Source organism: Manacus candei, unplaced genomic scaffold (assembly GCF_025592945.1).
Source record: "Manacus candei isolate 608988 ecotype Guabito, Panama unplaced genomic scaffold, ASM2559294v1 h1tg000027l, whole genome shotgun sequence".
In the NCBI taxonomy this organism is placed as follows: Eukaryota; Metazoa; Chordata; class Aves; order Passeriformes; family Pipridae; genus Manacus; species Manacus candei.
The window spans coordinates 3,707,124-3,720,057 of NW_026138075.1; the positions used below are offsets into that span (position 1 = coordinate 3,707,124).

General features: G+C 33.8%; 1 protein-coding gene across 7 annotated transcripts in view; it reads left to right on the forward strand.

Moving 5' to 3' along the window:
* Positions 1 to 12,934, forward strand: part of CEP120 (centrosomal protein 120) — a 64,278-nt gene that overhangs the window by 23,007 nt on the left and 28,337 nt on the right. For all 7 annotated transcript variants that reach the window (XR_007904781.1, XM_051789345.1, XM_051789347.1 and 4 more), the window contains 2 exons: positions 1,948 to 2,070; positions 3,520 to 3,618. Coding sequence is in view for 6 of the 7 variants with exons in the window: in XM_051789345.1 (XP_051645305.1) it covers positions 1,948 to 2,070; positions 3,520 to 3,618 (222 nt within the window). In the remaining variant the exon portion in view is untranslated. The remainder of the gene's footprint in view (positions 1 to 1,947; positions 2,071 to 3,519; positions 3,619 to 12,934) is intronic.

A 12,934-nucleotide genomic window follows, 5' to 3' on the forward strand; every position in this document is an offset into this window, starting at 1 on the left:
GTTCTGTACGAAGGCCATTCTTTCCGTATGATGCTGGCTGTCTTTCTCTGTGCTGTTCCTGCTATGCTTCAATATGTGTGGTGGTTGTTACCACATATTCTGCATATGACAGGCTTTTTCTTTTGCTCTGTTGAGGATGGGGTTTTGTTTACTTGCCTTGGAGTTTCAGTCTAGGATCCTTCTCTTTGTGATGTGCAGGAAGTTCCTGTTGTTACCAAACAGGTCTCTTTTTTTAAACTTTTTGGGTGTGTTTTTGTTTGTTTTTTTTTTATGTGTGTGTGGGGGGTTGTGTTGTTTGTTTGCTTTTTAGCAAGAAATGTTCTGAAATGAATTTTATTTTATCATTCTAAACAACATACTTTAACTTATTCCATACCTTTTAAAAGTATTTGTTGATATACTATTTTCACACTTAGACATTTAGAGAACTCTACAATTGAACTTGTTTGGAAGTAAGCCCCTGTATGTGCAAGAGAAGATCCTTGAAGTATCCACCTTGAAGTACATCACTCTTACTTCCTGAATAAGGAAGTCATGCTTCATTTGTATGATTTGTGTGGTTTCCTAACAGTCCACAACCTGAGGCCTCACAGGAAATTCAATTTTTGAAAGTGTTTCCAGAACCAAACAAGAAATTAAGCATTTTTGTAGAAATTCTAGGGAGACCTGGCATTTTTCATAGCAAAGGAAATTAGTTGCTGTCTTTGTCATCACCATCAAATCTGTATGTTTGCTTTAAAAAGAAATAGGTAAAAATGGAAAGGTAATAAGCAGCAGTACCTTTTGGTACAGTTTGGTTCAGTTGGCTGTTGCGGTTACATGTGAAAAAAAACCTACAGTGTTTTTGTGTGGCTCCCCATGAAGCATCTTTCCTTTCTTTTGTCCATTCGGTAACAATAATAAATGGAAAAAACCAGAATTTTGGAAGAAAAAAAGATATGACCCAGTTAGGGGATCCAGAGAATTAAAATATTGATATACTACTAGAACAAGTTGTAGGCTTTGAAACAGAAATGAATTCTCTAAAGCATTTTCACCCAGTATTCTAAACTGCTGGATGCAATTCAGGGAAAAACTTATGTTATCTAGTTGGACGTAATACAAGAGCAGCATGTGGGATGTTATTCTGTGATGGAATACATTAGTTCTGTGTGGTGCATAAGGTATTTATAGTTGAATAATAATTAAAAGAAGAACGACGTAAGCTACACTTAAAAAACATATTACAAAAAATTCTTAATATTTTTAATATGGTATAGTAAAAAATGCTGTTAAATATTTCACTTACTTACTTTCTATGTGGCAAGTAACTGTAATTTTTCAAATTACCTATTGTAAGTTGAAAAGCAACGCACTCTCTTTATAAAAATCTTCTTGAAACTGTGGAAGTACACTGTGAGGGCAGAGGTACTCAGTATAAAGTCATTAGTCAATGAAGCCTTTCTACTTCAGTCTTTCTTCTAAATCATTTGATTGTACAAAGTATTAGTTGTTTCTTTTTGCAGACATTCCTAAAAAAGTTATGATGGTGAAACTGCATAAGTAATAAAACTTCATATAGTAGATAACACTGACTTTTTTTTTTAAATGTGTGTAAATCTTAGTAGTTTTGCTTTCTGTATTTCTTCTGCAAGTTGTTTTAGAAATGTGAACAAAAATGTGTATAAATCTCAATCTTCTGTATATGAGGACAGACTTGTTTCGTTTTTTTTCCCAGTACTGAGTAAAGATCCTCTTTAAAATTCTTCCTATTAAAACATTGCTGTGTGCCATCATCAAGAAATCATTAATTATGAATGTGTAGCGTTCAGTGTCTGTTTTATATCAGAAAATTGACAGTAGAGATGTTTGTTCCAGGGACTAAGAAGTAACTTAAGTTCTGTCATCCAATTATTTGTCTGTGAATAGGGTTTTCTGCTAACTTGCATGTTGTTATCTTTAATGTAGCTTTATGAAGCAGAAAATAAGCATAAAATTTTGGAGAAGGAGTTTCAGCAATACAAAGAACAGCAAAGTAGCAAACCAGAAATCCAGCTACAATCGGAAATAAATCTTCTCACTTTAGAAAAGGTATATTGGAATTTTCTAGTACTTAAAAACTGTCAGAATGGTCCGTTCAGTGATAAGGGGGATGTAGAATAATACTGTGTGATAAACTGGTTAATTTGTCCGTTTTGTTTTACTTTTTTCAGTTATTTCTTTGGATTTTAAATATTCAGGCACAAGTAAGGCCAACAGTGGGCATTTATTTCTATAGAGGAAGCAGTAATGTTAGAGGCTAAGGCAGGGAAAAAAGCCTAACCTATACATTTAAATAATGATTTATGCTGGGGACTCTGAACATTCTGTTTATAAAAGAATAAGGAAAAATGAGCATTTTCTTCTAAAGATTAATTTAGACTGGTATTCCATTATGTACATTTTTGTAATTAAGTGTTTCCGGAAAGAGATTGTGTTACTTATCAGTGAAATGGAATCACCATCATAAGTTGATTTCTTAAAAAACATACTTGCCTTCAGTAGAGGATAGTTTGATTAAAACCACAGATATGGGCATTTATGCTCGGAGTTTTTGTGCCGTTTGACTCAAATTGTTGACCAAATAAGATGAGAAAAAATTAGGCTAGGCTTCTTGTCACAAATTGCACTGAGTTATATGGCCAGTCTGCATGTTGCTGTATTCTTGAATAACTTCTAATAATGCAAGCAAATTATTCAAAATATATTTTGTCTCTACAGACAGTTTAAACTCTTACCTTTAAATATTTTTAAGTTTCCTATTTTTGTTAGCTTAGTTTAAAAAAACCTGTGCTTTAAGATCTTCACAAATTAAATGGAAATAATTTTTGTCAAATTAAAGGATTGTCAGGCCTATATCACTTCCTCGGATGTTAATTAAAAATCTTTCATTTTTTCACATTATGTTCTGTGTGCTTCATAACTTTTTTCATTTGCCTTTTAATACTACATTTTTTTTGCACACAGAATAGAATGCAATTTTTTTTGTGTGTAGCACTTTTTAAAGATTTAGGTAGTAAGATCAAAGGTTCACACTAGATACATAGATTTTAAAGAATGGTTTGAACAGATGTGTAATTCAGAGAAAAAATGTAGGACATATCTTCCATCAGCAGGAAAGAAAAAAATCCACACACCTTTTAAGGGTGAGATTTATTCTGTTAAATTAATGTTTATAATCTTACTTTGAATAAAAAAGGGATGAGGGGATGGCTAATTTGAGAATCTTAAATTTAAAGGTTACATCAGCAGATTTAGTGCTAAAAGTAATCTTTCTTTTTTTTGTATAGACGGCCATCCAATAAAAATAAGGTTATATTTTAAACAAGAAAATGTTCGTGTGCCATAATATTTATGTTATATTGTATAACAGCTTTAGATGATGTTGTATATTACACTACATAAACACTTTTCTTAAACCAGACCCTTTGTATATATACATCTTTCAGTGATTGTTACTGCTGTTATTGCTTCAGCTGATATGATTTTAATTGCTTTCAGGTTGAACTTGAAAGAAAGTTAGAGTCAGCTACCAAGTCAAAGCTCCACTACAAACAGCAATGGACAAGGGCTTTGAAAGAACTTGCAAGGTTAAAACAGGTATGCAGATTTTCTTTGGTCATATGAGACAACCAAGTTAATGTGATGTTGGAAGCTACTAGGATTACTGCTAACTGCTGGCAGTTTTCGTTTTATTAGTGTTTGCCTTCGCAAAGTAAAGCTCTGAGCTATGCATGAACAGCAAAAGTGGTTTATGTTTGACATTGAACAACTCAGGAAAGACCAAGGCTCACACCTGCAGAGAAAGTTGACATAGTTAAAAGCAGGTGTGTAAAAAAAAAAAAAAAAGTTTAATTTAATTCCAAATAATACTGAATCAGCAGCTCCAGAGAAAATATTTTGCTACTATCCCAACCGACTTGGTCAATTACAGTCCTAACTGTTCTATATTTTAATTGTATAATGAATGAAGGGTAAAGACAAGAAAGAAATCTTCACTTTTAGAAACAAGGGTTTAAGGTTTGATGAATACTGTAAAATGAAGTAAATTTAGAGGAAATTTAAATTGGAAGTGAAATTTTCTTCTGTATTTGGAATTCCTAATCTCATACTAACATGGCATACTATTTTACTGCTATGTTTTAACAGAGTTCTTGTGTGTCTATATAATCACACACATATGACTTAAGTCACTTCATTCAAACTTGCATTAGTAACAGCTTCATCCTTGCTGAATCCATATTGTATCTGGGTTTTGTCATTAACTGTCTTTCTTGAATTAAACAATAACTAAACAATATACTAAAGAATGGCAAGAATTTCCATTGGCCTTGACTAACAAATTAGAAAATAATTAATCTCAGTTGCTGAACAAACCTTGGCATGGACATAAAGCTTCAGAATTCAAGTTTTGTAAAAAGTTTTTATTACCTGTATTCACACCTAATTCTGGGTACTGAGGATCAATGTTGAGTTTTTTAAGGATTATAGTACCTACTTCATTCTTACTGGTAGAATATTCAGGTTTCGGAGAGTAAGAGGTCAATCCCACGCTCTCCTAATTTATTATTTCTTTTAATTTGTATTTCTCTTTGAAGAGAGCAAATATAGACTGTAGTCACTGATATTAAGTAAAAACTTATCTTTATTTGCCATCTTGAAATTGCTCCTTTTTTGCCCAGTGATAAAAGGAGTTACAAATTTTTATCTCTGATTTCTGAAACATTTATGATTTGAGAAGATGATAGGAGGAAGAATATAAATCTTATGTCTCTGATTAAGATTTCTTCAGCAGTCATGAAATGTCCAGGCTATTTTTTTCTTGTCATGTTTTAAAATTCCTGTGGAATAGAAGAGAAGATTGTTGCTTGCCACATTAACACCAGTGTGTATCCCTATCAGGTTCTTATTACAAATTTCATCACCATAGGCCTGATGATCTGAATTTATTAGCATATGTTGATGGTTTCAACTGACCCTCTTGCTGAAAGTCTGAACCATAAAATAAGTTGGCAGGTACAGTGAATTATGCTACCTAAAACTTTTCTGCAACAGAACAAACCCTTTCAAAGTAGTTTCTTGTCGTTTTTATACTCCTGTGCTTTATCTTATGCTTGGTCTATTGATAAAGAATTTAAGTGACTTTAAAGAGCCAAATAAAAGTTGAAGCACATCTGATCAAAAACCATTTACCATGTTTTAAATATAAATTTGGAAACTCTTGCTTAAGGAATTCTAGATTTGCTTTAGTTCCAATGAATTTTGCAATTGTGCATAATTTGACCAATTTCTTGTTTAAATTGGATTAGTACCATGTTAATTTTGCATTGCCTCTGGTGAATAGCCACAGGGTTGTAATCTGTGCCAGTAATTTGTCACACCAAAGCTCTCTAGAGAACTATACAAAACATTTGTGTAGTGAGGATTAGACGCTGAAAGCCATATCTTAGATTGTTAATAAATGTTAATGACAAAACCCAGCTGGTAAGTCTTGGAAATGAGATCTAATGCTTTGTGCCCATTGCCAAAAAAATGTTTAAACAGAGATTTCCATTACTCAAAGGTGACCTGGTGCAGTCAATTTGTGAATTAAAGAAGCATAATCTACAGGCTAAGCATTTAGTAAAATGCTCTTCTGATTTGCAACCATAAAAGTCAATGTTTCCTTAATTAAAAAGTTTTCTTTTACTTTGGAACTAGTTCTTAGCACACATCTGGGATAGTTTTATATTTTACAGAATGTGAGATATGCAGCACATAACTTAAAAAATATGGGACTGTTAATAGAATATGATCTAAACTTCTCCATTTGTAGGATTTTAAATGATAAACACAGTGCCAGTGTTATTGAAGTACGTGAAGGCAGATATATATATATTCTACTTACCTGTGCTAAAAAAAATACAGAAGTCAGTTGAATTTTAACACAATTTGTAAAGCTGACTGACAATAGACTTCACCCAGTTTACTTTTCTTCCCTCTTTGTTACTTAGGGCAAGTCTTCATTTCTTATACCCTGTTCAGCTTTAGGGAGACAAAAATGTCAACAATCAGTTACACATCTGTACACCCAGGTAGATTTTATTGTTTCTGGAGGTTTCAAAAACTGTCCTTTGAGGCTTGCCTACTGGGCAATCTCAATACTACACAAATAAGACTTCCATATTTTTTCTATGGATGTTAGCATTATTTCTGAGAGGAATCAAACTATATACAGAAAATTGCATACATGTTTATAGAGATCTTAGATGCTAAAGTCAGTACTTGTCTGAGTGTAAGAAAAATTGTATCAAAACAAAAATAAAAACTGGCAGAAATATCACTTTTAACGGTTGATAATCTCAGTCATATTTAATCTAAATAGCCCAAATCTCGAAATGTACATGCGTTCAGTGTTCCATGAGAAATATTTTTGTAAGTCTTCTAATGTGTTTGTGCCCTACAGAGCTGTTAGAATCAGCACTGATGCATTTGTTTAATACAGCATAGAACATATTGACTGGCTGACAATTCACTCTGTCTTGTCTAGTATCTTACTTATCCATTCAGTAATTAATTTGATTAATTTGTAAGTAATTTAGCCAAGGACAGGATGTAAATCTTTGTTTAAAAAAAATAATTCACATTAAAAAAAAAAGAGAAGAAAAGAAAAAAAACCACAACACACCATTTGGAAATCCAAATCTTGGTTAAAAACTGTGTCTTGAAACCATCCAGGCCCTCCTACTGACTTGTCAGCTCTGGGTTATTTTCAGAAAACTTTACTTGAGTTCTTTAGCTTCAATCGTAAGTTTTTCCCACAGACTTGCATGGTATGTATGAGTGGGAGAGTGAATAGTGGCTGCTATTTAGCCATTGTTTAGTCTAGTGTATGTATGTTTACATCTCCCTTTTGGATTTATAGGCAGCTATGGCAAAATAAAGATTGTGCTTCCTTGATTGAAGAGCCTCTTAACGAAAGCACCTGGTGGCATACAGGGATTCTTTTATGATCTGATTATAATTGAAATTTTGAGGGTTTTTTATTGTTGATTATTCTTTATTTAATGCTGATATGTCTGTAGTATCATAAGTTTCAAAACATGATGAAGGTTTCCACCATGCAAGCTTCTAAAACAGTATTCCATATCTCAAGCACTACATTAGAGATGAAAACTAATGAAGAAAAGTAGTAAAACCTTCAAGTAAGTTATTTGATAACTCACACGCGGCTTTGTTTGGTTTGGATTTGTTTTGTTTGTGGAGATGTGTAAGGAGGACAGCAAACATAAAATTAATAAGCGAAAGGAATATTGGTGATAATTTTTACTGAAGGAGGTAGGGGCGGTAAAGAAAAGAAAAAGAGCAAAAAGAACAGCGAGACTAGCAGTGCTGAGAAAGTGTTGGAGAGGAAAGTGGCTGGGCCAGCTAATACGTTCTGCAAAGATAATTTTCAGAGTAATTTGCACATGATACTTTTGGTTCATCTGTGGCTGCCTTACTGCGGGATAGTGGCTGATGGTTATTAGGTGGTGATGCAAGTGTAAAGTATTTCCAAGTGTTCTGAGTTCCTGCTGAGTTTATCTTCTATTCACAAAGTTGCCTTTAGTCCAGCAGCTGATGACTCCGGAGTGTTCCCTTAGGTGAAATGTAAAAACACGAAATTCTAAATGTTTAAAATCAAAAATTCTAATACCCCTTACTGAGGTTTAAAACAGCCTGACTGCCTAGAGTAAGCAGTTGGGAATAAGTCTGAAGTGTTCCTTATGTTGGGATATATTATAGGAGGAAAGTCTGTCAGAAAGTCTTGACTAAGAATTTTAAGCATGTATAAACTTGTGTGCACTGAGGTATACTTAAAAAATACTTCGTATTCAATTATAACTTAGTTTTCAGTATACACAGAATAAAATGAAGATGTTCCAAAGGGGTTTAGAAATGCTGGACTTCGCTTTATTTGTACTATAAATGTGCAGAAACGTTTTGCGAACATTGTTTATTCACTTTGGAAGATCTCACAATAAATTCTGCTACATTTCAAATGCTACTATGCAGTAGAGTTCTGCTTGTTCTCAGATTTAAAAAAAGTGCTTGTTACTCAGTGGATTGTTACAGTGTCATGTAAAAACGTGGATTTAATACCTGAATGTCTCTGAAGTGACACCAGTTTCATCACTGAGATGAATAAAAAATCCTTCCTTTTCTCTCATTGTAACTAAAAGCAGTCTTTTTATGGTCCCTCAAGATATCATAGCAAAGTTCTGTATAAATGAATTCAAAATCAACATGGTTCCCTTCTTATCAAACAACTGTTTTAAATTCTTTGCCATCTTCTTGTATTGATGTATTATTAGGAAATGTGTTTCTTTTGCTCTGTTGTGAATGGTAGACATAGAGCAAGTTTTCTGTTATGCACTCTACAAATTGTTATGACAGACTTTTTAAAGGAGTCAAAGACTAATGTTGGGAAAGACATTTGAAAATCAGAAAGTATGAAGTGTGTAATGTAAATTACGCACAGGATCCATCATAAATGAATCTGCAAAATCCTTTCTCACTTGTTTTAGTGTCTTTTTTTCCAAGTCAGGCTGTCTCAAACTGAAAGGTAGGGAAATCTTGCTTCAGAAAATGTTGATTTTTATTTTTTTAATTTAATATTACTGTGCTTAAATGTCACTGTTCAGGGTCACAGCATGGCATGCCTCTGAAATTCTTGACTTTCACTGACTAGAATTAATCTTGACTTTTCCCTCAATACCCCAAATATTTGTCATGTTTACATCACAATTGTATTAGTAATCAAATTAAATTTCAAATCACATTTGTCTGAAAGGAATTCCTACCCAAAATTAGCTTGGAGACAAAATATACTGATAAGTATTTTTCTCCTCTATGGAGAAAAGTAGAATTTAGCACATGCTACATTAAATCTTACTTTCTTTTACAAATTTAAGAATATTATCCTGAGCAAAGAGCATGCTCACTAGTCTCACTGGTTTTGGTTGGTTTTTTGTTTGTTGGATTTTCATAATAGACCTTTTTCCCAGAGAAAAATATCAAAAGGAACAGAACTGAACAAAGCGTTCTGCAGAAGAGACTTGCTTTTCCTTAATCTCTTTGGCTTCTGCATCATTCTCTTTTGTCCTTTTCTTGATTTAATTAAATATGATTTAAGACAGTAATAAAAAAAAATTATGGTTCTGAAATGAACTCAAACAGTGAGGCCATGAAGGTCCAAATTATTGAATGAGATCCCTTTCGATCAATATGAAAGCATTATCTTGTCTTCTTTCTGTTCTGATTGAGCTTAAGACATTGTTCTGTTAACCTTAAGTGTATGTACTTCTTCTGACATATATTTCTCCTCTGAGCTTGTTTAAAATGCCTTTTTTGCTCTCAGATTGTCATTGTGAGCATGTTGCTGAACAACAGAAACTTATGGATTGTTGAACTTTCCTGCCTCAAATAGTAACATAGCAGCTTGTCATGGAACTTTTAATCCCGCATGCTTCTTATGGCCAGTGTGCAGTTATGCCTTTCCTCTCAAGTGCAACTGTGAGGATACTTTCAAAATCTTTGCTTTTAGATCTGAATAATATACTCCACAAACTGAAGTGCTGGATTAGAAGGCTTCTACTCAGTGTAGTCACAGCTATGTGAGGATTTGTGTATATGTGAAAGTACTGCTGTCCTAGTAGCAAGTGGTAGTCTGTTTTGCCTTAGTTTCACAGTAGTTTTCAAGTGATTTTTGCCTAACATACCCTCAAAAAAATTCTCATATACAATTATTGAGATGCACAAATTTGACAGACTTAGATTAATACCCCAACTTCCTGTGACAGTAGCCCTAGTTTGAGATGGGACAATGAGGGCATGAATGAACTGAATTGCAGAATAAGGAGTTTTCTAAAGTTAATAATTTTCTCACCATCTGCAAAAATATATTGGACTGAAGATAATCATATTACAAATCAGCATAGATTAAAAGGCTAGAAGAAGAGATAATGACAATTAGAAGTCCTCTGATGCATCAAAGTTAGGTTCTGGACATCACCTGAGAGGAAGATGCCAGCCTCATCTTCCACAGTAACAAGATGGGTTTTGTACAGATGAGGCAGTTTGCTTGTAAATAGCATTCTTATTGAGTGGCCTCTAAGACTCCTCCCACTGTTAGATAATATCAACAGGAAAACTAGGATGTACTAGACAAATTAATTTCAAAATCAGCACTTGGATATGCAGAGTGTACTGCATCTACTACAGGGATATGTGTGTTAAGTTTCTTTAGACTTGGTGTATAATCAGCAGAAGTAACTCATCCTGTAAGGACAGATAAGTAGAAATTTCCAGATTTGTTCTATATGTACAGGGCAACCACTCCTCCCCTGAGATTAAATAGAATTTTACAAAGGAGATTTAACATGCTCAAGATTTTAGGTCTCATGTTTGCATTAAGGGTTTTTTTCTGAAACAGCAGTATTTTAATTTGCTTAATTTTGAAAAGGATTTAGCTTAGTAGATCAAACTGGGGACACCAAGTATTGTGATTGATGGTCTCAAAAAGAAGTAAATATTAGCCTGTCCTCATACTTCTAGATTCTGGATAAATGAGATAATCAGATTTGCTGTCAATCTATTTACTTATTCTGTAACTGAAGTTGTACTGTTTTTATACCAACCTGTTTGAGGCTAGATCATGCTCAACATTTTATCTTCCTACCTGCATTTAGCAAAATAAACAGCTCAAAGTCCAACTATCAAAATAGTTAAAATAATTCCATTCCTCCTTGTAGCCTGTTTATTTCATTCTTCCTCATAGCCTGTTTTATGCTTGAAGTCTGGGTTTACTGTCTGGATGCTGTTGCGTTATCTGTATTTGGAGACCAGAGAATACCATTGTAATATTTGCTGGGACTTGAGGGAAAAAAAAAAAAACCACTCTCTATCTCTTCTTTCTAAATCCTTGAACAGCATTTCTGTAGCATTTTTTTTAAATGTTAATGTCTAAATTCAGAACATTCTGTGATCAAGAAGCTCCTAACATGTTTAAGTATATTGCATAAGTGATTAATTTGCACTCAATAACTTAAATTATGTCTCTAATTGGAATATACCTAGTTTTGAGTTTCAGCCAGTGCTTTTTTTTGTTGGGTGGAAAAAACCCAGCTAATGAACTGATGTGAAATATCAGTTTGGTCCCTATGGAGTCCATCAGCAGTAGATGGACAAGATCTAGAAGCCCACCTTGGATATCTTTGAATGCCCTCCAGCTGCCCTCAGTCAGTTACGGAAGTACATCATGAGCCACCAGTTGCATTCAGGCTATCATGTTTAACAGACATAAGTGAATGTATTCTTGACTTATCTGCTTCCTTTTCAAACCAACTGATAATATCACACTCTTCCACATCCAGTTTTCCCCACTGAATAACTTTGTATCAACTGTAAACTGTTCCAGAGTGATTTTCTCATTTACAAGTATACTGAAGAGTAGTTTCTTGTGTAGTCTGCTGTTACCTTCTTGCTCTTGTGGAAATGATCAATTGCTATCCTTTCTCTGGTGTTCTAAACCCTGAGGAACCTGAGAGTTCTTTCTCCATGGCAGCTTTAGTTTTGTGTTTTGATGAAGGTGGTTTATTTGATGTGGTGTTTGGTTCGTTTTTTTAAGATTAGTTGGAAGAGTGACTTTTCTGCAGAAGCTGGATTTGTTCTTTCTGGTAAACCCATACATCTTGTCTGTTTTGGTTTTAGTTATGGTTTGGGTGGAAGTAAGGTCTGATGGTAGTTCCTGGGTATTCCTAAAGATTCTGTTTAAAGAAAGAATAAAATGAAAAATGGGGAAATAGTTATTGCTGTGATGTCAATACTAGTTTTGGTGATGGATTAAGACTAACCTCCAGTTAGTCTTGCAACTTTTTCTTTGAATTTCATTATATTCTTGAAAATTTGTGGATAAATATCAGCTGTCTATAGTGACTTTTTAATATTTGCTATATGTGTTTGTAGATTCCTGTTCTAAAACCTATTCTACTTCAGTCTGAGACTATTATTCAAACCTGTCTGACATTAAAAAGGGTGTCTCTCACATGGGAATGTTCTTCTGTAATGAATTCTTGATGTAGAAGGAAAGACTATGGCTTTGTCTTCACCAAATATTTTTAAGCTTCAATCATCGGTCCGCTGTAGACTCTTTGGGAGCACTCCTTCTGGTTCTATTAGTAGTATGTAACCCTTTAAAAAATTGTTCTTCAAGCTTTATGATCTGTCTCACAGTAGTTCTAACATTTAATTTGGCTGGCTAATGTATTGAACTTAGTATAAAAATGTTTTGTGTTTACATACATGCTATGACTTCTGGTCAAGTACTTCTCAATTGCATTGTCTGTTCACATTAACAATTAGAGTCTTTGTTTATACCAATTCCTTGTGAAATTCAGATTATCCTGCTAATTATTGATCATCAACAGGGAATGCTTTAACTGCTGGCAGCTGAGATTCAGGAAACTGCCCTACTAAAGTCTTCCAAATAGGTTGACTATATACAGAATATGCTCATACCTATCAACCAAAAAATTATCTTTTTTTTATCCTCGTAGGAAATATGAGACTGATTTTATTAACAATCAAATATTTCTTATGAAGGCAATGTCAGAATTACAGAAGTAGACTTGCACTTCACCATATGCTTAGATCCAGGATGTTTTTATAACCTGCTGTAATACCTCTTAACTACCTCAAGTCTTCTGTCTTATTCAGAATGTGAGACTGACTGTATTGACTCAGTGCACAAGGTCATGTGGAAAGTAGCTGGGAGGAAAACAAGTGGAGAGAGCACCATATTTCTCATTAAGACACTATTGTCATGAGGTGGCAGTGGGCTCAAACCTTACTTTTGTTACAGTGTGTGTGAAGAGCTTAAAAAAATAGAGGCAAGTAA